Source organism: Helicoverpa zea, chromosome 13, assembly GCF_022581195.2.
Source record: "Helicoverpa zea isolate HzStark_Cry1AcR chromosome 13, ilHelZeax1.1, whole genome shotgun sequence".
NCBI lineage: Eukaryota > Metazoa > Arthropoda > Insecta > Lepidoptera > Noctuidae > Helicoverpa > Helicoverpa zea.
This window is the reverse complement of record NC_061464.1, coordinates 12,727,881-12,749,688: the sequence shown is the minus strand read 5'-3', so window position 1 is coordinate 12,749,688 and position 21,808 is coordinate 12,727,881. Positions and strand designations below refer to the sequence as shown.

Sequence of the window (21,808 nt, the reverse complement as noted above, 5' to 3'; positions counted from 1 at the left end):
TTTTGGGAACGTAAGTATTTGTATTTTTCACTAATATAATAAGTATTACAATATGTAAGATAAGATTTGATCCATTTCATTAATACTTTATAATATAACACAATTAAAAATACAAACGCAAATGCGTCCGGTGCGTTTATTGAATCGAAAATGCACGTCATGACGAATGTGTCAACAACGTTGATTTGACATTTACGTGACAGACAGATAGTGACAACACGTCGAAAATGGCTGACTCTGGGCCTAGTAAAACCGATATTGAAGCAATATTTCAAAGATTACGCTCTATTCCATCGAATAAAGTACATACATTTCAGTAGCTATGTAGTTTTAGAATGAAAGTTCAGTGATAACACAGTTTGTGGTCTGGTGTACAGGTATGTTTCGACTGCAACGCGAAAAACCCTACGTGGTCGTCGGTGACGTACGGAGTGTTCATCTGCCTGGACTGCTCCGCGGTGCACCGCAGCCTCGGCGTGCACCTCACGTTCGTGCGCTCCACGCAGCTCGACACCAACTGGACATGGAAGCAGCTCCGGAACATGCAGCTTGGCGGGAATGTCAACGCTGTATGTTCATTGTCTTGACTCGTTTATTAGCTTGCGATTTATTTAATTGGAAGTTAAGACGACTAATGTGTTATGTGTGAATGGGTTGGTCATTAATAAGTCACTATGTGTTGATGATAGACCCAGTTCTTCCGCACACACGGGCTGTCGACAGAGGACGCGCGACAGAAGTACAGCTCCCGCGTAGCACAGATGTACCGTGACAAGCTGAGCGCCATGTCCGAACAGGCCATGAAGACCTACGGCACCAAGGTATCCTCAGCAATGCATAAAATCAGCACACTATAATGTTTTGTTGAAATACTCATTCTTTTTCATAAAAAGACCATATAGGATGACAATAAGATTCAAACATTCTTGTCTCATAATATATTCTTACTTATATCTTTATTCAGATGTCTAGATTAAACCAGTTGCACAGGTTGCTCTGACATTTCATTAATTTAATACATATTCTGGTAATCCATTTAATGATTATTTTATTCCACTTTTATTCACAGATTTGGGTAAGTAGGTACATCATGTTAATTGTGTTCTTCTGTCTTATATACTAAACCAATTGGAAGATATTTCATTTGTTCAGTTCAGAATTATCTAATTTACATAGTCATGTTTAGGGCAGTTTTAATATATTTTTTGAACACAATTAAAACATCCTGTTTTAATTAAAAAAATGGTCATATAACATGGCCTTAATGTTTTTGAGTCACTGTCAAATAGGGCCTGGCCCTAATTTAGTCACAGTCAAATGGTTACATTAGTTCTGCATTTTGAATAACTATTAATGACTTTTTTTGATAGTTTTAACCTGTGTGTCTCAGTTGGGTTTTGTGTTATGCAGCTTCACCTGGAGCCGGCGGCGCCCGAGCCCAAGGAGGCCAAGGAGCCCGAGGTAGACTGGTTTGCGGAGCACGGCGACGCCGCACCCACTAACACTAGCGAGCTTCCCATCCCCGCACAGGTAACACAGACACCCACACATCTGCACGTGCCAGCCATCGAGGCCACTGCACTACTCCAATACTTTATGCGGCCGTAATCTACACTATTCCACAGATTGATAAATGATGATTACAGCAATAAGTTTCAATACATGTCTAGTTAATTAAAAAACTATGTCAACATGGAGGAAACAAAAATGATTCAGATAACAAATATGATAAATGAGAGCGAGAGTGCGAGCGTGGCAGTAGGACTCACTCGCTCGGCGCTCCGGCCGGCCGCGCGGGATACGTAATTGCTCCGCTCAGTACCTATGTCCCGTGTTCAGGTACGCCGCTTGTGTCGCCTGGCGTGCTTTGTTTTATACATTCACTTCATATTTCCTAACTAGCTCAATATCATTACACTACTATTTTTGTGAAATATTTTTGGTCATAGTAATTTGCCCGCCCATATATAATTAATATTAGAATTTGCTTTTGTTTAATTTATTAATAGCATGAGTTGCGACTCCCAGTGTGAAATGTGACTTACAGATGAATTTGACACGCTCGTCACATTTCCGTGTTACAATCTCGTCTTCCGCATCAGTTCCTATGGCAATGTAAACAGTGATAACATTTAGATAGGTGTATATTACTCAATATTAATTGTTAAAAACTGTCTGGTTGATTGATTCAGCATATCTATCAATCAGTGATAGGTACACAATGCGTGCGCGTGCGCAGGCCGCGGCTTATCTCGCGGTGATAACGTTAGCCTCCGTCCCCCGTAGCGAAACTAGTTTATATTAACTGCGACGTTACTTACTAGTTAACGTATAAACTGAATAAACTTGTCACCGCGCATTTATATTTTGACAAGTTGACGATATATGTTTCGAAAAGCAAAACGAGGTTTATAAAAGCAATGCTGATGAGATTAGATTTACTTCCAAATGCTGTCTTTTAGGAGTTGTGTTGTACAAATCTCGCCGCAATTAGACCATTTAAAATAAATTCTTTAATAGTTTTAAATCGAGTTTCAAAATAATTTCAACTATTTTTTTTTTTTTGTATTTCTATTGTAGTTTTTTTGTTGTATTTGCGATTACGGTGTCACAAAAGTGTAATTGGTCAGGGAACAACATTAGCAAAAGACCGAAGCACATTTGGTAGGTACATGGAGTGTTGTATGTATGTGTGGCGCAGGGCGGTGGCGCGGGCGCGGCGCTGAGCTCGGCGGCGCGGCTGTGGGGCGCGGGCGGCGCGTCGGGCGACATGACGCCCGCCGCGCCGCGCGCCAGCACCATCGCCAGCCGCGCGCCCGCCAAGCGACAAGGGGTATGTACCCACCACATTACATTACTATTCACTTCTTTGACCACTTCATGATATTGCAAACATAAACTATACATATACTAATCTTCTTGTTCCCAAGTCATTTGGTGTCTCTATCGACCGATGTACTACCATTCACACAATCTAAAAAAATTAAAAAAATATATCAACTGAGTAGAGAGTGAGCAACGTGCGTCGATTGGACGTTAAAGAAAGCAACATTTGTCGGTATTGCAGCTGGGCGGTAGGAAAGGCGGTCTGGGCGCGACCAAGGTGGCGGCCAACTTCGAAGACATCGAGCGCGAGGCGATGCTGGCGCAGCAGCAGAAGGCCGCGGCGCCGGCCGCCACGCTGGAGAGCGTGGAGCAGGAGGTGGCGGCGCTGCGCCTCGCGTACCGCGCGCCCGCGCCGCGCGCCGCCGCCGAGCGCCTGGGCCTGGCGCAGCGGCAGCCCGCCCGCGCCGGCGTGTCGCACTCGGCCGCCAGCGACATGACGCCCATCGAGCAGGAGGACGCGCCCGCGCCGCGCGCGCCGCTCGACGACATCGACGACTTCAGCTCCTCCTTCACCATGATCCGGTGCGTCACCCGCCCGCCGCGCCGCCCGCGGCACATACTCTATACTCACACCGACATGTATTGTATTCTGCAGGAACGAGCCGTACGGCAACAGTCGCAACCTGGACAAGTTGTTCGGTGACAGCGACCGCAAGTCTTCCTCGTTCGACAACATCGCCGGCATGGCCAGCATGGGGGGCAGCGCCGGCGGGCTGGGCAGCGGGGGCAGCCTGGCCAGCCCCGGCAGCATGGGCGGCGGCGCCGGGCTGAGTGGCGCGGACAATACGCGGAACAGCGCGGAGGGCACGCGGGGCAATGCGGGCAGGCCGCGCGGACGCCGCGCCGACAGCGCGGAGGATGACTCTGCCGTCAAGAAGTTCGGGTCGGCGAAGGCGATCAGTTCGGCACAGTTCTTCGGCGAGCAGGTGAGTGAGTGCTGCGGGCGGTGTGTGCGGGACGGAGTGGGCAGGCACTGACCGGGCGGGTGTTGCAGGACTCGCGGTGGGAGCGGGACTCGAACCTGTCGCGCTTCCAGGGCAGCACGAGCATCTCGTCGGCGGAGTACTTCGGCGGCGACGCGCAGCGCATGCCGCGCAACTCCGCCTTCAGCGTATCCGCGCCCGACCTCGACGAGGTCACGTGAATATTCACACTTTCTTGAAAAACAAATCAGCTTTGTTCATTCGTCGCTATTCAAATTCATTAAATTAGCTTTTAAATTCAATTTAATAATTAATTAGTTCTCATTTGACTGGTTGTTTTTATTTGAAATGTTTGTTGTTGCGCAGGTGCGCGAGTCGGTCCGCGCGGGCGTGACGCGCGTGGCGGGGCGGCTGTCGTCGCTCGCCAACGGCGTCGTGTCCTCCATACAGGAGCGCTACGGCTACTGAGCCGCCGCCCACTCGCTCCGACACGAATATCTAGCCGGCATTATTCTAATTATATTTCAATGTAAGAAACATTTATAAGTGACCAACTGACTAGTAACCATACTATGTTGCATAAATAATGCTTTGTTGACAATGTCTCTGATAGCGGATCCATTTTATTATTTTGTTTGACACCGACGACGCACTTTACCGCACAGGGACTAATACAAACAACTGTCGTATGTGAGTTCTATTTTGTACGTATAAAACTAATGTTGAATTATGTCGTAACTTATGTAAAAGTACTTGTATTAGACAGAATTGTCTGAACGGGTGTGAGCAGACATTATTGTATTATAAATAATATGTTTATAATCATGTTGTATCAAAAGTAACGCAGAGACACAGAAGCGCCACCTCCCGTACAACGAGTTTATACAGAGCTGTCCGAATGTTCAACCGCTGCTTCATATTCCGTGTGCGGGAAGTTGCTCGCGCTGCACACATTCACATCGGTGGGTTGAGTGGGCTGAATTTGAACCGGGTTTGGGTATTTGGACAGATGCTACCTGTATGTTAAGCTTTTATATGTATGTATATGTGGTGATGCAGGCCGCCCTACTAGCATTTGTAGTACCGAAGACGGCTTATACATATGCAAGAGCGCGAGTGGCGTACACACGTCGGCTGCTAGTCGGACACTGACAGCCCATACACATATCGACATAGCTTCTACAAATTTCACATTACTACGCTATTGTAATCGTAACTGAGACATATACCTTGAATGTTGGTCAATTACAATGTAGTGTGTTCAGATGTAGGAGGCGATGTTTGTACCGCGAACGACATCTTGTACTTGTAAATATTGTAATGTACATAGGACGTGCAGTAGTGCGCGAGTAGCGCCGCCGCGTCACTCAGCGCTCCACAGGCGATGCCCGCTACTTCGCTATCGCATTCCAAATTCGAATGTATCTGTTTAATCTTCTGTTCTATTATATAAAAAAAACATATTCGTTGATTGTTGCATTATTGTAAAGTTAGTTTCCTGAAGCGTGGGTATAAGGCGCGTGGTCCGAGGGCAGGCGCAGGCGACACGCGTCGCACTGCGTCGCCTGAGCGAGCACGCGACTAGTTAGCCACTAACCGAGCATTTATTTATTTTTATGTAAACGTTTTTGGTGTTAGATAATTTTTATTTTTATAGTAACTCGGTTAAGTTGATGTTAGTACGAAACTAGGCGGTTGACTCGCGGCAGGGCCGCACTGCCGCGGGTCTAAGTAAGCATGTTTATTTTTAGAGCTTATTTTATGGTCGACACTAAGTTTGTGCGCATTATATTAAGTTAGAAGCGACAAGCGTCCGCGCTGTGAGTCAGCGCTGGCGACAGCTCGCGAGGAATGTTCCGCTCGGGGCCGCGCCGGCTCCAACACATTTGTATAGTAATAGAATTTTGTTTTATAGATTATAATTATTGATATAAATATACAAAATTATATTTGCTAGTGTTTCATTTTATTTATTATCCTATTCAACAAATTCTTTGTTACTAAATAAACGAATATTTTAAAAATATTTTTATTCATCTTTAAAATAAATAATAATCAATCGTTTTATTGAGTCGGGGTATAGGTATATAATAATAAAAATGAAAATTGCGCGGTCACGTCTGCAGCGGCCGGGTGGCGACGATAGCGACGTTCTCGGGCGACACGTGCGGCGGCACGAAGTACACCAGCCGCGCCGCGAAGCCGCGCTCCCGCAGCCACTGCACGCGCGCCCACTCCACCAGCCGCTTGGCGCGCCGCCCCGCCCGCGCCCGCGCCGCCGCCTCCAGCCGCCCCTCCCGCGCCTCCGCCCCCTCCGCCCGCGCCCGCCGGCTGCGCCCGTCGCCGCACGTGGCCCACGACACGATGCCCAGCATCACGTTGAACTCGTCACCGCTGATGCCCAGCTCCTGCAAACATGCCGTCGATATTCTCTATTGTAGTCAACATTTTACTTAAATGGGCGTTGTGTACCGAGTGAGTGGCGCTGACCTCGAGTTGCTCGTTGCCGACGAAGGCGCCGCGCTCGCAGCGGTGGTGGCAGCACGTGGCCAGCACCAGCCCGCGCGTCGACGCCGCGCCCGCGCCAGTCATGCAGCGCAGCGCGTAGTCTGCACACCATTATATTCACTAATCAAATCCTTTATAAACATTACTAGCTTTTGCCCGTGACTTCGTTCGCGTGGCATAGTGACTTCCGGCAGATTCTCGGTTTGACCAATAGATGGCGCTATATGTCCGGAATAAATTTTATTTTTATATTTTTTGTAATAAAAACTACCCTATGTCCTTTCTCAAGTTCCAAACTATGTCTGTACCAAATTTCACACAAATCGGTTCAGTAGTTTAGGCGTGAAAAAAAGACAGACAGACAGTTACTTTCACATTTATAATATTAGTTAGGAAATTAGGATTAACATGAAACCGAAAAATTCTTTCACTGTTGGAAAGCTACATTATCCTCGAGTAACGTTGCTACGGGACGCGACTGCAATCGCGGGAAAACATCTGGTGGAACAATAAAGGCTAATATTGAGACAAACCTGTGGCCACTCCGCACAGATGCTTGGCGAGGCCGACGAGCGCGCGGCAGGCGGGCGCCAGCGGCACGCGGTCCAGCGCCAGGTGCGCCAGGTCCGCGCGGATGCGCGCGGCGCCGCCCGCCAGCTTGTTGTCGCGCTTGTGCCGCAGCGACGCGCGGTCCACCAGCAGCGCCGGCCTCCGCCACGCGCCGCACGCGTAGTACGACATGTGCCCTGCACAACATCCCACGTCACACTATGTCACTGTTCATTACCTGCATCACAGCAACAACCAGCACTTGCCTTTCCCAGCACCCAATTCCACATAGCAAGTGTCGTCGGCCACCAGCCCCTCTTGTTCCGTCAGCCACAGCAGGCTGGACACCTGCCGCAGATGGCGGAGGGAGCTCTCTGCTCTGTCTCCCTCAGCAAACTCAGGCATCACTGCACTGTGGATGGGGTAGTCGGGGGCAGTTGTGATTGTGCCCTTCACATGCTCTGTGCAATCATTTTATATGTGGTTATTAATCACAAAAAGCTTCTGTATTTCTCGCTCTGGCTCTACTGAACTGAGCCAATTTTAACAATTCTTTCACTGTTGGGAAGCTTTTGGAGCTTCAGCACAATAAACAATAGTAACTTTTATTTAAATTAGCTGCAATATTCTGCACTTACTTTCATATAAAAAGTTAACTTTGTCTACGACTTGCATGACTGTATCCCAAGGCAATTGACTGAGTGGCTTCCGAAGACATGTGTCCACCTCTGCGGGAGCATTGATGTTGGGTACGATGTACACCGGCTGCTCTGTTGCACGAGCATTGCAGATGGACAGGTGCTTCTCCAGTTTACTGACGTAAACCGTGCTAGAACAATCACCATTAAGTTAGTTTTCACTGATTTAAGATCAATACTACATTTATGTATTACTGAGTGATTATCTATAATACTCACTGTTTGGGATCATTGGGGCATGGAATTCGTGTGTCATCCTTAGCAAGAAAAGGGTTCATTTAATTAATGTGTTAAATAACAATTTAAACCAATTTAATTGAAATAAAAATGTGAGTGAAAGAAACTATATTTTTAAGTTCCATATGTGGATTTATCCATATCCTGTATAAGTGAAGGTACTTTTAGAATACATGTCTACAACTACGTTTTTTATGGAGTGTGTATGTAGTGGTATGGTATGGTATGGTGTGACCAAACCTAATCTCATCTGCAACTCCGTCTGCACGAAACTATACACACTGCTGCTGATAGGAGCACCTGGAGGAAATAATCCCGGCCCAACCTCATTGCTGACAGAGACTAATGATGGTCACGATCCCCAATCTATGGGGGAACGACTTTGATGATGATGGTATTATAGTGTAGGTCTGTGGGTCGCCCTAGGTGTACAACAGTATCGCATCGAACCTGACCGTCAGCTGTCTGCGGCTGCGGTTCGTGTTCCCCACAGTACTGGTGGCCGGGCCGGACTGTCATGCGGCATAGCCTCTTTTTCCTTGTCACGTAGTACTGGCATTGAGGTCCGTTTGTACAATTTCTCACTTTGGGGGAATCATTTTGGATATCAGTCATTTTTATTTTGTTTACTATCTGATCACTGTTTTGAGGTTATCTTAGCGATTCACAGATTCACAGCGATTGATGAGCTAAGTGACGTTGACATTTTGTTTACGCGTCACGTCATCGAGCTTAGAATTATATAGTTATATATAGTTATATAGTTATATGTCAATGCGTCACGTCGGTCACGTCATGTAATGATGTTTGGGAATACCTGACACTAGACATGGGAAAAACGTATCATTGAAAAGAAAAGATTTATATGTATCTTTTGATCACTGGGATATGTATCACTCTTTTGTATCTCTATATCCTTTCTAATCCGTGAGTGACATTGTACTGTTGCTCAGAGTGACTCGCTTCGTTCAATTCAATCCAATGTATCACTAAATCAGGGCCCCGATTCTCCTAAGTTAATAATGTCAAAATCGAATAGAAATCGAATCGCAATATGATCGTAATAGCAGTTTTAACCATATCGGGCATTCTGCTACTAATAAAAGACCAATCGTATTCGATTGACATTTGATTGGTGTGCGATTGGTCTGCTATTTTGATGATTTTGGTCTATACGGTAGTTTGCTGTACAATCATTTTGCAATCGTAAATCATTTGCAGACAAAATGATTCATTATTGAATGACAGAAAAGGATAAAAAGGCTTATTTCAAAGAAAAAATAGCGGAATGCCACATACGCTTCAATCGTAATCGAGTCGGGATTGGATCTCAGTCGAATCGAGTCGAACGTCAATCGAAGGTCGCTTAAGTAAAATTAGGAGAATCGGGCCCCAGTACGAACTAAGAGTGATAGATTCGTTTAGGATAGATAGATTCGTATATCAGTTTATAATATTTTTAAGTTTATTTTTTTTTATTTTTAAGTTTCTATTTTTCATTTTAAATTTAAGTTTACGATTTATGTAATTGGCTGTTAAAGCCGTGTAAATCGAATAAATAAATAAAAATAATGGTCAAACACTTATTCTCGGTATCGAGAAAGTGAGACAGAACATTCTAAGTAGGGAAGTGCGAAAGAGATGTCTGGTCTTTCCGATGAGAAACCGTGACGCCAGCCACTCAACGCTGTGTGTGCGAGTGCAACACAGATACAAACGGACGACGGATTGAATGAGTTGTTAAAGATACACTGATACATTCGGATTTGAACTGATACAAAGAGTGAGTGATAAGAACGGAAAGATACATATCTTTTTTATCTATCACTCCTGAGCATAGACATAATATTAGTAAACAGGACTGCGCATATAAACCCAAAAAACGAGCCGAGTGAAACAGTTAGTACGGAGGCTGTCTGTCCCTTTCTAATAGGGTGACTATGAGATTAAGCTATGTGAGACAAATCCGAATTTGCTAAGATTATTAAACACAGATTAGTATTGAAGTTTTAACTTACGCAGTTTGTGACCTTAAGATACTAATAAAGGCTTTTAATAATTAGCGGAAATTAGCAGTATAAAAGCAGGAAGATTCGAAGTGAAGACTGTTTTTTTTGTATTTCTACTTCATATATAGACTGCTGAGCCATTTATGTAGCCTTTCTTCATTTTTTGGGAAGCTATAACAATAGTACAACAGTTTTAAAATCCATCACCCATATTTTGACTCGTTACAAGAATTCATGGGCACCCTAGTTGTTTGGTTTACGAAAATGTTATTATTAGCTAACCTGTGGAACGATATATTGCAACCACCATAGGATTCACATTTGCAAGTAGAAACGCAACACTTTTCACCATTTTAATAGTTTAAATTGATTTAATACAAAAAAATATAAACAAAATTTTAAATGCTGATTACGCGCCAAGAATGTTCAGGGTTACCGCTAGAAAATAAAAAAAAGCAAAATAAAAATTTATGTTGTTTATGTTTTAATAATAAATACGAATAAATTAATGCGATTGTTATTAATTTGTTGACTTACAATTGTTAAAATAAGATAAAAATATAAGTGATTCAATTGTTTTTTGGGAAGACAAAACTTTTGATCACAACATTTTTTTATGCTGGCAAGGTGTTAGAAAGAGACAGAAAGCCTCCGTTCGAACTATCCCTCTCGGCTCGGATTTGCCTCTGTGTATTATGCAATCAATTTAGTACCTTATTGCGTTAGAATAGAGTTCATTTTCGTAAATATATATTTTGAGCGTGCGCAATCTTGTTTAGTAATATTAATGAAATGAAATGAAATGAAATGAAATTTATTTATTTGCCAGAATATAGGTACAATATGATGGTCGATACAATAAAAAATATATGGTCTCACTATATTCGACTTATAATTTAGTCATGCAAATATTTATCTTAAGTTCTATTATCTAATAGCTAAGAAAGTACCTACAATCATTTTGCATTATAACTATTTCTCTTCTAGGTACTGCTCCTGAGTTACCCATCTCTACCTGACACATACCTGACATGACTGGTCACCCGAGTTTCGATTTCAAGTAAAGTAATTAAATAATAATTCATTTAATGCTTTGAAAAAGCCTTTGGTATTAATTACAAAAACTAGAATTGCAAGCCAGTATTATAGTTCCGCGACTTGGGTTGCCCACTTGCACTTGATACTTGATCTTTCTGATATTTTTTAAACATGGCTATTCTGGTGGCTTCGAACGTCAACAAGATTTTAGGTTAGGCGTCGCATCATATTGGTTTCGTTTTGTTTTTCTTTCACTTGATATTATGTAGTGCAGCTGGTACAAAATGAGTTCGCCAAGTAGAGATAACGAGGAACCATCGTCGAGCACTGCGCCGGCGGAGGAGGGCGGGGGCCCCAGCGGCGCCGCGGCGGGCCGGCCGCCCGCCAAGCGCAGGCTCTCCAGCACCGTCATCGAGATCTCGGACACGGAGAGCGACGACTCGGACGTGTGCGCCGTCAACTCCTACCAGGCCACCGCCGACGAGGTCAAGAGGATCCGCGGAGGTCAGTACTGATGCATTTACTTCGCGCCAGTTTGCGCGGGAAACTTGAATTCAGAAGTGGATTTTACAAGGTATTTTAATAATAATTTAAGTTATATTTACTAACAAGATTTTGCAGACATATATGTTAGTTTAAGGTATATACCTATGTGTCACAGTTGCCTGATAATAAAGGTGTAAATAAATTATATTACATAGGTTAATTACATTAAATAGGTAATACCTATATTTATGTGTAAGTATTGCTTGGACAACAATGACTGTATTTCGGAGGGCACATTAAACTGTAGGTCCTGGCTAACATCCTTGGCAGTTATTACGGGTAGTCAGAAGCCAGTAAGTCTGACACCATTCCTGCCAAGGGGTATTGGGTTGCCCAGGTAACTGAGTTGCTGTTCATAAAATGATGTCAATAAACAAATGTATTAAATATTATGCCAGTAGATAGAAAAATTGCCAATTTCTTTTTTTGGCTCAATGATGAATTAGTATCTTATCAGCAGCTCAGTACACAAGATATAGATTCATTGGCACACTAATCACCTAAATATAAAATTGGTATCAATGTTTAGAAACTATTTTGTAAATCCAATTCAATAGATTTTCAATAAACATTGTATATCCCTGGTATATCTATATATATAAAAATGAATTGCTGTTCGTTAGTCTCGCTAAAACTCGAGAACGGCTGGGCCGATTGAGCTGATTTTGGTTTTAAAATGTTTGTCGTAGTCCATGGTAGGTCTAAACGGTGAGCAAATAAGGAAAAAAAAAATTGCGAGTAAGATTCCCGGGACGGGAGTGATTAGACAAAAACCAACTTACGGAATGCCGCAGAACCACAAAAGTAAAGTACTAGGACAGCATAATTCACCTTAGTAAAGTATACCAATAACGAAATTTCGATGCAACTGCTCACCATGTACCAGGGTAGCATAACTTATATGAGTATACCAATACCAAGTGTAGGTAGACGCTACTGCTCACCACGTACCAGAGCGGCAAAAAATACACCGGGCGCAGGTAATACTGCGGGGAACGGCTAGTATTTAATAAAATAATGAAATAATTTAAATTTCAAAATGGTTGTAATAAACAATGAAACCACTGTTTCCAGAGGATTACTCATCTTCGTCATCATCATCTGAGTACAGTTCAGACTCTGAGTCATCCTGGGAAGATGACTCCATCCTGGTGGAGGATGACAAGAGTCAAGCCAAGGCAGTGCGGGCACAGCTCAACCCTCGCGCCAACAGAATGGATGAGCCTAAGTTTAATCCCAAGTTTAAGGTAACATTCCAATAATTTCTGCAACAGCTAAACCTAGACAAACATATTTGTATCTGCCATATAACATGCCTGTTTGTTTACTTGCAGTCAGAAGATTTAATAGAAAGACTTCAAACACACTGGAGAGATATGAAAGATTTGGAAAGTTCAGAGTTAACCTTGACATGTAAGCCATTCCGGCTGTGCCTGCTGCATGACTTCCTGGCCAACTCGGAGATGATCAACAACATTGTGGACGACATGAACACGCTGGACTGGTCGCGCAAGAAGATGGATCTTTACGAGTTCCACCAGACTGCAGACCTGGCCAGCCTCACCTGGCAACGAAGTATTAGAGGCATATACGAGCTGCTGAAGACTGAGGTTATGAGTTGGGTGAGTACCACTTGACTCACTTCAATTTCCTGAATATCTTAAAGGAATTCACAAGACTTTATAGAAATTATAGTTTTGAAGATTCTCCTAAATCCCGAAATAAGTGATTATATGAAATTTGTATGAAATGCAGGTGTCTCGCGCGACGGGGCTGGCGCTGCGCGCGGTGTCGGCGTCGTGCTCGCTGTACGGGCCCGGCGACCACCTGCTGCCGCACGACGACCTGCTCAGCGACCGCCGCGTCGCCTTCATCCTCTACCTCGCGCCCTGGCGCCGCCCGCCCGCCGCCATGCCGGCGCTCGAGAACGGCTCCGGAGACCATCCTCATGTAACTATCACTGATACTTTGTATATCAATTACCTTATTCGTAACTCTGTACATTGACAATTAATTTGACTTCCAATTTTTCAAAGGTTTTAGTAATCATATTTTTGACAAGCAGGCGACGGATTCGGGCGGTTGGGAGGCGGCCATGGGTGGGGCGCTGCAGCTGCTGGCGCGGGACGAGGCGGGGCGGCCGGCTGACGTGGCGCATTCTGTCAGCCCCAGGAACAACATGCTGGCCTTCTTCAAGGTCGGCACCGACTCCTTCCACCAGGTAATATGCTTATATACTTATCCCATTGTCTTTTGTCCTGATCTAAATCGAGCAAATTTCAGATTTATTTAGTCCAAGTCACCATTACTATTATCAAACATATGTACATTGTTACTTGTTTGACATGGACTTGAATGTGCCCATCCCGGTGTCGATGATGTGTGACGTGGTATGTGCAGGTGGAGGAGGTGTTGTCGCTGGAGCTGCCGCGGCTGTCCATCAACGGCTGGTTCCACGGGCCGCCGCCCGACGACGAGCCAGAGCCCGAGCCCGAGCCGGAGCCCGAGCTGCCCGAGCCGCAGCGCCCCAACAATGATATTGTATGCTTTGACTATTTTTTTTAATGTTAAGTAATAATATTGATTATAAGCGAGGACTTCTGTCTTCTTCTTCTTCTTCTTCTGAGGCTCTCTGTCGACTATGACTTCCTACTATTGTTTAGTTTTTTTTAGCTACTAAATAAATAAATAAATAATTCTCACGAATTTGGCATGGAAGATACAGTACTGCGCTCGTACGAACCAATGAATGGTCCGCTCCAGAGGTTCAAAAAGCTAAATCGCGGAAAATTGGCTAGTGTTAGTGTAAGTCGATATTAGTATTTGGTGACACATGTTTGACATGGTCGGGCAGGTGGTGCTGAGCCAGTGGGTGGAGGCCACGTACATGTCGCCGCGCTCGCGCATGCAGATCCAGGCGCAGATGGAGGCCGAGAGCGAGGTGCTGCTGCAGGGGCTGCTGCTGCCCGCCGTGCTGGACGAGCTGCTGGCGGCGCTGGGCGACCCCGCGCTGGCGTGGGAGGCGGCGGGCCCGGCCGACCGGCGCCGCTACTGGCGCCTGCGGGCGGCGCCGCCCGAGCACCCCGCGGGGCGGCTGCTGGCGCTGGCGGCGTCGGGCGCGTGGCTGCGCCTGCTGGGCGAGGTGACGGACCTGGCGCTGGCGGCGCACGGCGGCGCGGAGCTGCAGCGCCTGGCGCCGGGCTGCTACGAGCTGCTGCCGGCGCGCGGCGCGTGGGGCGCGGCGCGGCTGGAGGCGCGGCTGTGGCTGCGCGGCGGCGGCGGCGCGGGCGCGGCGCGGCTGTACGTGGCGCCGGAGGAGGCGGCGGGCGAGGCGCTGGTGCGGGTGCCGGCGACGCACAACGCGCTGTCGCTGGTGTACTGCGACGCGGGCGCCGCCGCCTTCACCAAGTACGTGCCGCGCCTGCACCCGCGCCCGCCCTGCTACGTGCTCGCCTGCACCTACACCGAGTGAACCCCGCACCTCTGACTTTACATATTTTTACACTATGTAGGTATGTGATCCGTGAACATATTTATTTCATTATTTCCGATAGATTGCCGCGACGGAGAACCGGACGTCGACGATGCATTACATGTAAATTTAAGTTTCCTTAGATTCATAGCGGGCTATGATCCGCAACTATTCAGTGATCCGCAGTTCGCCGCATTCTTCATTTTTTTTACTTAATTTTAATTAACGTCGAGATTTATGAAATGTACATATTATTAAATATATTCTTAATTTTGTTATAAATTAAATCGAGTTACGTATGTGTCGGTGAAGAACTATGATTGTATTGAAATGTTAGCATGATCAAGCGCAGGCCACTACAAACGTAAGGTATAGAATGTGCCGCAGTGGTCGGCGGAGAGTATATTTTTGTATTGGTCGCGTGGTGGCTGCGGCGCCCGACGATGCGGTGTAAACAAATCAATAGATGTGTGTGTGTATGAAATGTGTTCATGTTCACTTGATGTAAGGTTAACGTGATAAGGTAATGTTAACATTGTGTTACTTACTTTTTGTACATAATAGAAATATTGAATAAACCTAAGAGTTCTGATCGATGTTTATTGTTGTTATTTGTTATTTCCCAATTCATTTGATACTTGTAAGTGCCTGTTCGCACGGACGTTATTTTTATGTCGCATTTAGAGTAAAGTTAGTAGCGCTCAGCCTTGGCGTATTTTCTACGACCGTGTGTAGCAGGTTCTTTAGTTTGATCTCACTGAATTCCCACTCGTTTGCCAATTCTGTCTACTATTCCATATACTATGCAATACTGAAAACCATGATGTTAATGTTGTGTGTCAAGTCGGTTTTTTTATTAAAGGATATTTTTTTAAAATGTTTTTATGCTGTGTGTTTTAGTCTAAAACTATTTTTATACACACTACAATGGTGGAAAGTCCATATCAGTATGAATGAAATAAGTATGTGTGGCCAAGCACGAGTCCAGGAGGTTCAGTACGTTAAAGAGTTCCCTAAATTGCATTTTGTTAAGCGACTTCCCAAAAAGCGGAGGTTCTCAATTCGACCGTATTTTCGCGAGGCGATTACTCAGCCATTTATTAATCGATTTTGTTGATTCTTTCTTTGTTTGATAGCGTATACTTTCGAGGTGGTCCCATTATCATCAGGTCAGGATCTGATGATGGAAACCCTGAGAAATCCAGGGCAACTTTCGAAAGTTGTAGGAATACATAGGGTGAAAACTTGACACTCAGGTGTTTGCCCGATATATTCAACAGTGAAGGTTTTGAGCTGACCTGATGATGGAGACCAGTGAAGGTCGAGGGAAATCGACAACTGAATATGTAAACTTTCTCGGGTTTGGGCTTATATTATTCGTATTGATGTGAACTTTCCAGTTATGCGGATAGTGACAACTATTCTTATCACTGAAAAGCTAAAAATAAAAAAAAACTTTTTAGAAGTCCGTGTCTAATGGAAGTTGATTTTGCCACCGACTTCTAGGTCGATGCACCTAAAATAAGTTTTTTTGGCTTTTTAGAGTTTATGGAAGTCGGTTTTAATTTTTTGTAATTTTTTTTTTATTGTCTAGCCTGGCATGACAGTCGTAACATATTTGCATAATACTTAGAGTTACTTATATCTGTATATTTACTCGACGCGTGCCTGAAATTTTCGACATTTGAACTTGATTTCTCTGGGTTCCATCATCAGATCCTGTGTTACCTTATAACCCTTTTATATACATAAAGAAAGGGATTTTCAAATCTATCTAATTTTCTTCGAGAAGTAGAGTAACTAAGAAAATAACGAAAACATACAGTCGATTCTTTTAAGCGACTTTGTATAAAATCGATACGAAATGAGCTTAAGACTTACGAGCTTTAGTGGAAGAACTTCGGCTTCAGTGGGTACTAATCACACTCGAGTAACGAACATTGAGGTATATTTTTATAATGTTCTTCTACAAAAGCGACACGTGTTAGTGTGTGTGTGTGTGTGAATGGCGCGGGTGAATAGCGCTGAGCCGCGGATATGAGACTTCAGCTAATATGAACAGCTTTGAGCTCACCTCGCACGTAATCCGATCCGCTCCGGCTCGCCAATACTTCATATTTCTTAGTTAATTTATCGCACACACTGCGACACCCCAAATTAAATAGAATTTATGATCGCTGTAAGATCCTTTCACTGGACACTTCCCTGGGGACGCGTGATTGTATTAGATATTGCTATCGTCTTTGCAGTAATGAGCTTGTATTAAAGTCAGCAGGGTTTTGTTGAATACGCTAACGTCAGTAACCTGCTCCAGTCTCTTTGGCTATGTTTTGTTTGGCGCTAGGTAACAAGGCGTTATACATGGATAATTCCAGCGTGTTTTGAAGAGGTATCTGTGGCGGTATTGCGTCACGTCGCTCCCCGAGGAGCCAATCAGCGCGCGGCGACGTGCCGACAGCGCGGCGAGCGCGTGCCGACGCGCGTGACGCCGCGCGGGACACATCGCGCTCCTTGTTACACTTGTAACTACGTTATTATTGCACTAGTAGTGTCAAGCTATTTCAAGTTATTTCAAGTTAGCCACTTAAATAGAGACACATTGTAATGGTTTTGCGGTTGGTACCGGTACTGATTGGTTGTGTCTGGTATAGGTATATGTAGAATGTCGCTACAGATTTACAACGTGAAAGCACAAACTTACGTTATTTTAAATTTCTTTCCTAAAAACGTCATAATACATAATAGTCCACCTTATATATTGATCCTGGCCGATTTCGGCCACAGCGACTTGGATCTGCGCTTAATTTTGAGAGCTTCGCTGGTGTGCTCTCCAGTGACTGACAAAGCCAATTTTTGCAGTGAATGTTCGTCCACGTTCACTGCAAGTCAGCACTCCTCCGATATAGGTGTATTGGATGGCCGCGGGTGGTCGGGCCTTCAGCTCATCTCGCCTAGCGTCGAGCTGTTCTCTCCGCCGGCTCTCAAACTCGCACACCTTGTCCTTAATAGTCCGCCTCCATTTGGTCCTATCTGCCGCCATAGCCTCCCAGTGTGACGGATCTAAGTCACATCTCTTCATGTGGCGTTTCAGCACATCTTTGTACCGCAGACGTTGACCACCCTGCTTACGCTTGCCAGTCTCCAGTTCTGAGTAGAAGACGCGCTTTGCTACTCTGGCATCTGACATCCGGGAGACGTGACCAGCCCAGCGCAGCTGTCGACGCATTAGATAGGCCTCAATACCGCTGACATTAGCGCGTCTAAGTACTTCCGTGTTACGAACACGGTCCGACCACTGGATGCACATAATGTCACGTAGGCATTTTAGATGGAATCTATCTAATGTCCGAATATGCTCGCGGTATAGACACCAAGTCTCAGAGGCATATAGGAGATTTGGCGGAACTATTGTCATGTACACAGCTACTTTTGTAGAGCTTTATGTCATGTGAGCGGAACACCTTGGCACGAAGTCTACCAAAAGCTGCAGCAGCTGCTCCTATTCGGCTGTTGACTTCGTTATCAAGGAGACACCTGGATGTTATGGTGCTGCCAAGATATTTGAATTGGTTTACTTGCTTAAGCGAGACATCTCCGAGTCTAATGTCAACTGGGGCACTGTTCACAGTATCAAGTGCCATGACTTCGGTTTTCTTGACATTTATCTTCAGGCCAAATCTGCTGCATGCCTGCAGTAGTCTCGAAGTCTCGTAGTCTCGATAAGCCTCTGCAGCCCATCTGGGGATTTTCGCCACAAAACATAAGTCATCTGCATACATCATCTCAGTGATAGTTGCGTGAGACACTCTTGTGCGAGCCTTGAGTCTATTTAGGTTGAAGACACCACCGCCATCGGTACGAAAACAAATACGGATACCTTCAGACAGAGTCTGCAAGGCTTCCCGAACGACAACTGCAAAGTACAGGGCAAAGAGAGTTGGAGCGAGCACGCAGCCCTGTTTCACACCGCAGCTCACTTTAAAGAACTCCGAGTCTTCGCCCTGCACACTGACACAACAGCGCATGTCATCATGCAGAAGTCGTATCATTCTTATAAACTTGTCCGTGCATCCAAGTATCGCTAGTACCACCCATAAGGCTTTGCGCGGCACCGAGTCGAAAGCTTTCTCCAAGTCAACAAAGCAAAGAAACAATGGTTGACTCTGCTCACGACTCTTCTCTAGAAGTTGACGGATAGAGAAGATGGCTTCACACGTACCTCGATTCGGCCGGAAGCCAAATTGGGTTTCAGGCAGTATGTCTTCAGACAAGGGCATCAAGCGGTTCAGTAAAATTCGTGCAAAGGTTTTGCCTGGAGAGGTAAGGAGAGAGATACCTCTATTGGAGTTGCAGTCAGATTTGTCGCCTTTGTTCTTGTACAAGGAGCACACCCGAGAGACTCGAAACTCATCAGGTACTCGCTCCTCGTTCCACATCTTTGCAAAGAGTTTCCAAATGGTCTCGTGCAACTCCGCACCCCCATATTTCAGCAACTCTCCAGGAACATTATCAATAGCGACCGCTTTTTTGTTCTGTTGTTGTTGAACGGCGACGATGACCTCACGCAGGGTCAGTGGATCGTCTAGCTGCTTGGCAGTGGGCAGTGATGCCATCGAGCAGATGAACGACATGTCCACAGCTCTATCGACATTGAGCAAGTCGTTGAAATGCTCTGCCCATCTCTTCAGTACGTCCGGCTTGTTGGTCAGTAGCTGTGTGCCGTCATGAGATCTTAAGGGCACTCTTGTACGACTGGTTTTACCGACCAGTTTTCGAACCTCATCATAAAACGCACCTAGCTGTTTCCTGTCAGAGAGCCACTGCATACGTTCGGCCTTTTGACGCCACCACTTGTCTTTTATTTCCCGTACATATCTCCGCAACTCGGCTCCACTTTGCTTAACACGCTCCGCTTGTTGATCGTCCCTAAATTGACGTAGTATGGAGCGGTGATTCTGGATAGCTTTTGTTAGTATTTTATCATTTTCATCAAACCAGTCTTCGTGTCTACCAGGTTTGACACCCAGTGTCTGCGAAGCACTAGCGATTAATCCGGTCGAGAGGGTATGCCAGTTAGCTACAGAATCACCATGCTCAATGTCTATTAGCTGGATCGCATCACTAATTGCCTGTATATAGTTGTCGCGTACCTCCAAACTTTGAAATTTTTCCAAATCTAGGCACTTAGGGTTCACTCCATGAGATCTGCGAGGAGGATATGAACGAAGCTTCATCTTGGTGACGCCAAGACGGTGGTCCGTGGAGCACATTGCATTAGCATCACGCATAACACGTGTAATCTGTACTTGGGAAATGTCTCTTTGCCGAACGATTATCAAATCAATCAGGTGCGATCTCGGATGCATCCAGGTAGTTTTATATTTAGCCGGGAGTCTGAACATGGTGTTGGTGATGGCCAGTTCGAATTCGGCACAGAGAGATAGCAGGAGTTGTCCATTACTATTTATGTTACCGACACTATGTCTTCCCAAGACCTTTGGCCAAGCTTCAAAGTCACATCCGAGTCGCGAATTAAAGTCGCCCATCAGAAGTATCTGTTCCCTTTGGGGAATTTTTGATAGGGTTTGCGTAACTTCTTCGTAAAACTTGGCCTTGGTTTCATCATCCTTGTCGAGCGTTGGTGCATAAACACTGATGATATTAAGATGATTGCCATTATCGAGGTGTAGGCGCAGCGTGGTGACGCGTTCCGAGATGTGGATAGGATACTCCTCTAATTTATAGTCCACCTATTATTTATTTTGTCGTTGTTTCACCCACGCGTCCAAAGGCAAGTACTTCAAACACCCGAATAAAATCCCTATGTTACTCTCTTTTATGTGAGCTATTTACGAGAGACAGTTTCATTAAATTCATTGCAACCATTTCAAGTATTAGCCGGAATAAAGAGATATAATAAATAAATAACAACAAATTTTCAGCAGGTGCTACGATACGTAGTACTCGTAGCAGCAGCGTAGCGCGACATACAGAATGCACGTAACCGCGGGATACATTTGGGCGCAGCTTGTAAGTTGTGTGGTTGAAATCATGACAAACGTAGTCTCCATTATATTTTTTGATGGTGAAACTAGTGAAACAGACCGGTGAGAGTGAGAGTGGTTTTAAGTAGAACAGTAGATTTGTGGAAGGAAATCTGACATTATAAAGCAGTTTGTAAAAAGCTTTATTACTGCTTTCAGTAGTCTCAGTCATAACCATACGCTCGCTTTACTAATAGCTCAATCAATGTGTGCAACTAGCAAGCGAGTGGCTGGTACCCATACATATGTATAATGCAGTGTCGATGCCGCGCGCCTGCCGACTTGCGACAGCCGACAGCGACAATACAATTCTTTCACATTTTCTTTGCAACTTCGCATGCATCTCCCACTTTGGATTCAAAATATTGAAGAAACTTTTTCAGTATCATTTTTAATTTCGCTCGGAACATGTTTGGATGAAAGTCACCGCTATGAAGGCATTTGTCAAGATTGATAGCATTTCATTAATATCGCGGCAGGCAGATGGATGGCGTGAGTTGATGAAGTCACTCGGTGTATCTCGCAGCTGTCTGTGAGGCTCGCTTGTTGCTCAACAATGGAACGTTGACACCATGTTCTGAAAACATTCGCTGTTGATAAAACTACATTACAAACTGGCATTATCTTTGGAAAGAATTATCACGTTAAAATGTAATAAACGTGTAGCCAGCAAGTAGGAATAGCCTATCTGTGCTTTAGCTTATCTCCGAGACACTAGTAGCAGTGGCGTAGCGTGAGTATCTGCCGCCCGGGGCAGTTGTCGATTTTTGCCGCCCCTTTCAGCGTATTTTTTTTAACAAGTGTTACTGGCCGTTTGTCATTTTTAACCGACTTCAAAAAAAAGGGTAGTTTTTTTTTGGTATCGACGTTAAAAATCATCAAATGACATTTGATCATT

The 21,808-nt window shown here is 44.9% G+C and overlaps 3 protein-coding genes across 4 annotated transcripts; 2 read left to right on the top strand and 1 right to left on the bottom strand.

Moving 5' to 3' along the window:
• Positions 1 to 185: 185 nt before the first annotated feature.
• Positions 186 to 5,765, top strand: LOC124636084 (ADP-ribosylation factor GTPase-activating protein 3). The gene is made up of 10 exons (XM_047172036.1): positions 186 to 302; positions 378 to 569; positions 690 to 821; positions 1,070 to 1,075; positions 1,411 to 1,530; positions 2,702 to 2,881; positions 3,041 to 3,408; positions 3,482 to 3,812; positions 3,881 to 4,021; positions 4,176 to 5,765. The coding sequence occupies exons 1-10, from the start codon at positions 228 to 230 to the stop codon at positions 4,275 to 4,277; spliced, it is 1,647 nt and encodes a 548-aa protein (XP_047027992.1). The 5' UTR covers positions 186 to 227; the 3' UTR covers positions 4,278 to 5,765.
• A 59-nt stretch (positions 5,766 to 5,824) lies between these two features.
• On the bottom strand, positions 5,825 to 8,513 carry LOC124635553 (tRNA:m(4)X modification enzyme TRM13 homolog). Of its 2 annotated transcripts, XM_047171465.1 has the most exons (7): positions 8,252 to 8,513; positions 7,784 to 7,821; positions 7,505 to 7,695; positions 7,133 to 7,327; positions 6,851 to 7,063; positions 6,300 to 6,418; positions 5,825 to 6,217 (listed from the first exon to the last, which is right to left on the bottom strand). In XM_047171465.1, exons 1-7 carry the CDS (start codon positions 8,414 to 8,416, stop codon positions 5,924 to 5,926), a joined length of 1,215 nt encoding a protein of 404 aa, XP_047027421.1. In that variant the 5' UTR covers positions 8,417 to 8,513; the 3' UTR covers positions 5,825 to 5,923. The 2 variants fall into 2 exon arrangements, with proteins under 2 accessions (XP_047027421.1, XP_047027422.1); XM_047171466.1 differs by lacking the exon at positions 7,133 to 7,327.
• Positions 8,514 to 10,867: 2,354 nt separating this feature from the next.
• On the top strand, positions 10,868 to 15,462 carry LOC124635848 (prolyl 3-hydroxylase sudestada1). The gene is made up of 7 exons (XM_047171797.1): positions 10,868 to 11,352; positions 12,469 to 12,641; positions 12,729 to 13,016; positions 13,150 to 13,344; positions 13,460 to 13,615; positions 13,795 to 13,935; positions 14,249 to 15,462. The coding sequence occupies exons 1-7, from the start codon at positions 11,133 to 11,135 to the stop codon at positions 14,864 to 14,866; spliced, it is 1,791 nt and encodes a 596-aa protein (XP_047027753.1). The 5' UTR covers positions 10,868 to 11,132; the 3' UTR covers positions 14,867 to 15,462.
• Positions 15,463 to 21,808: the final 6,346 nt, after the last annotated feature.

Coding starts and splice junctions, on each gene's coding strand:
- LOC124636084 (XM_047172036.1), top strand. CDS start 228: ATGGCTGACTCTGGGCCTAGTAAAACCGATATTGAAGCAATATTTCAA. Junction 303..377: donor GCTCTATTCCATCGAATAAA/GTACATACATTT, acceptor TCTGGTGTACAG/GTATGTTTCGACTGCAACGC. Junction 3,409..3,481: donor TCCTCCTTCACCATGATCCG/GTGCGTCACCCG, acceptor TGTATTCTGCAG/GAACGAGCCGTACGGCAACA.
- LOC124635553 (XM_047171465.1), bottom strand. CDS start 8,416: ATGACTGATATCCAAAATGATTCCCCCAAAGTGAGAAATTGTACAAAC. Junction 7,328..7,504: donor AGTTAACTTTTTATATGAAA/GTAAGTGCAGAA, acceptor ATGATTGCACAG/AGCATGTGAAGGGCACAATC. Junction 7,064..7,132: donor GGAATTGGGTGCTGGGAAAG/GCAAGTGCTGGT, acceptor GATGTTGTGCAG/GGCACATGTCGTACTACGCG.
- LOC124635848 (XM_047171797.1), top strand. CDS start 11,133: ATGAGTTCGCCAAGTAGAGATAACGAGGAACCATCGTCGAGCACTGCG. Junction 11,353..12,468: donor GGTCAAGAGGATCCGCGGAG/GTCAGTACTGAT, acceptor CACTGTTTCCAG/AGGATTACTCATCTTCGTCA. Junction 13,345..13,459: donor GCTCCGGAGACCATCCTCAT/GTAACTATCACT, acceptor TTTGACAAGCAG/GCGACGGATTCGGGCGGTTG.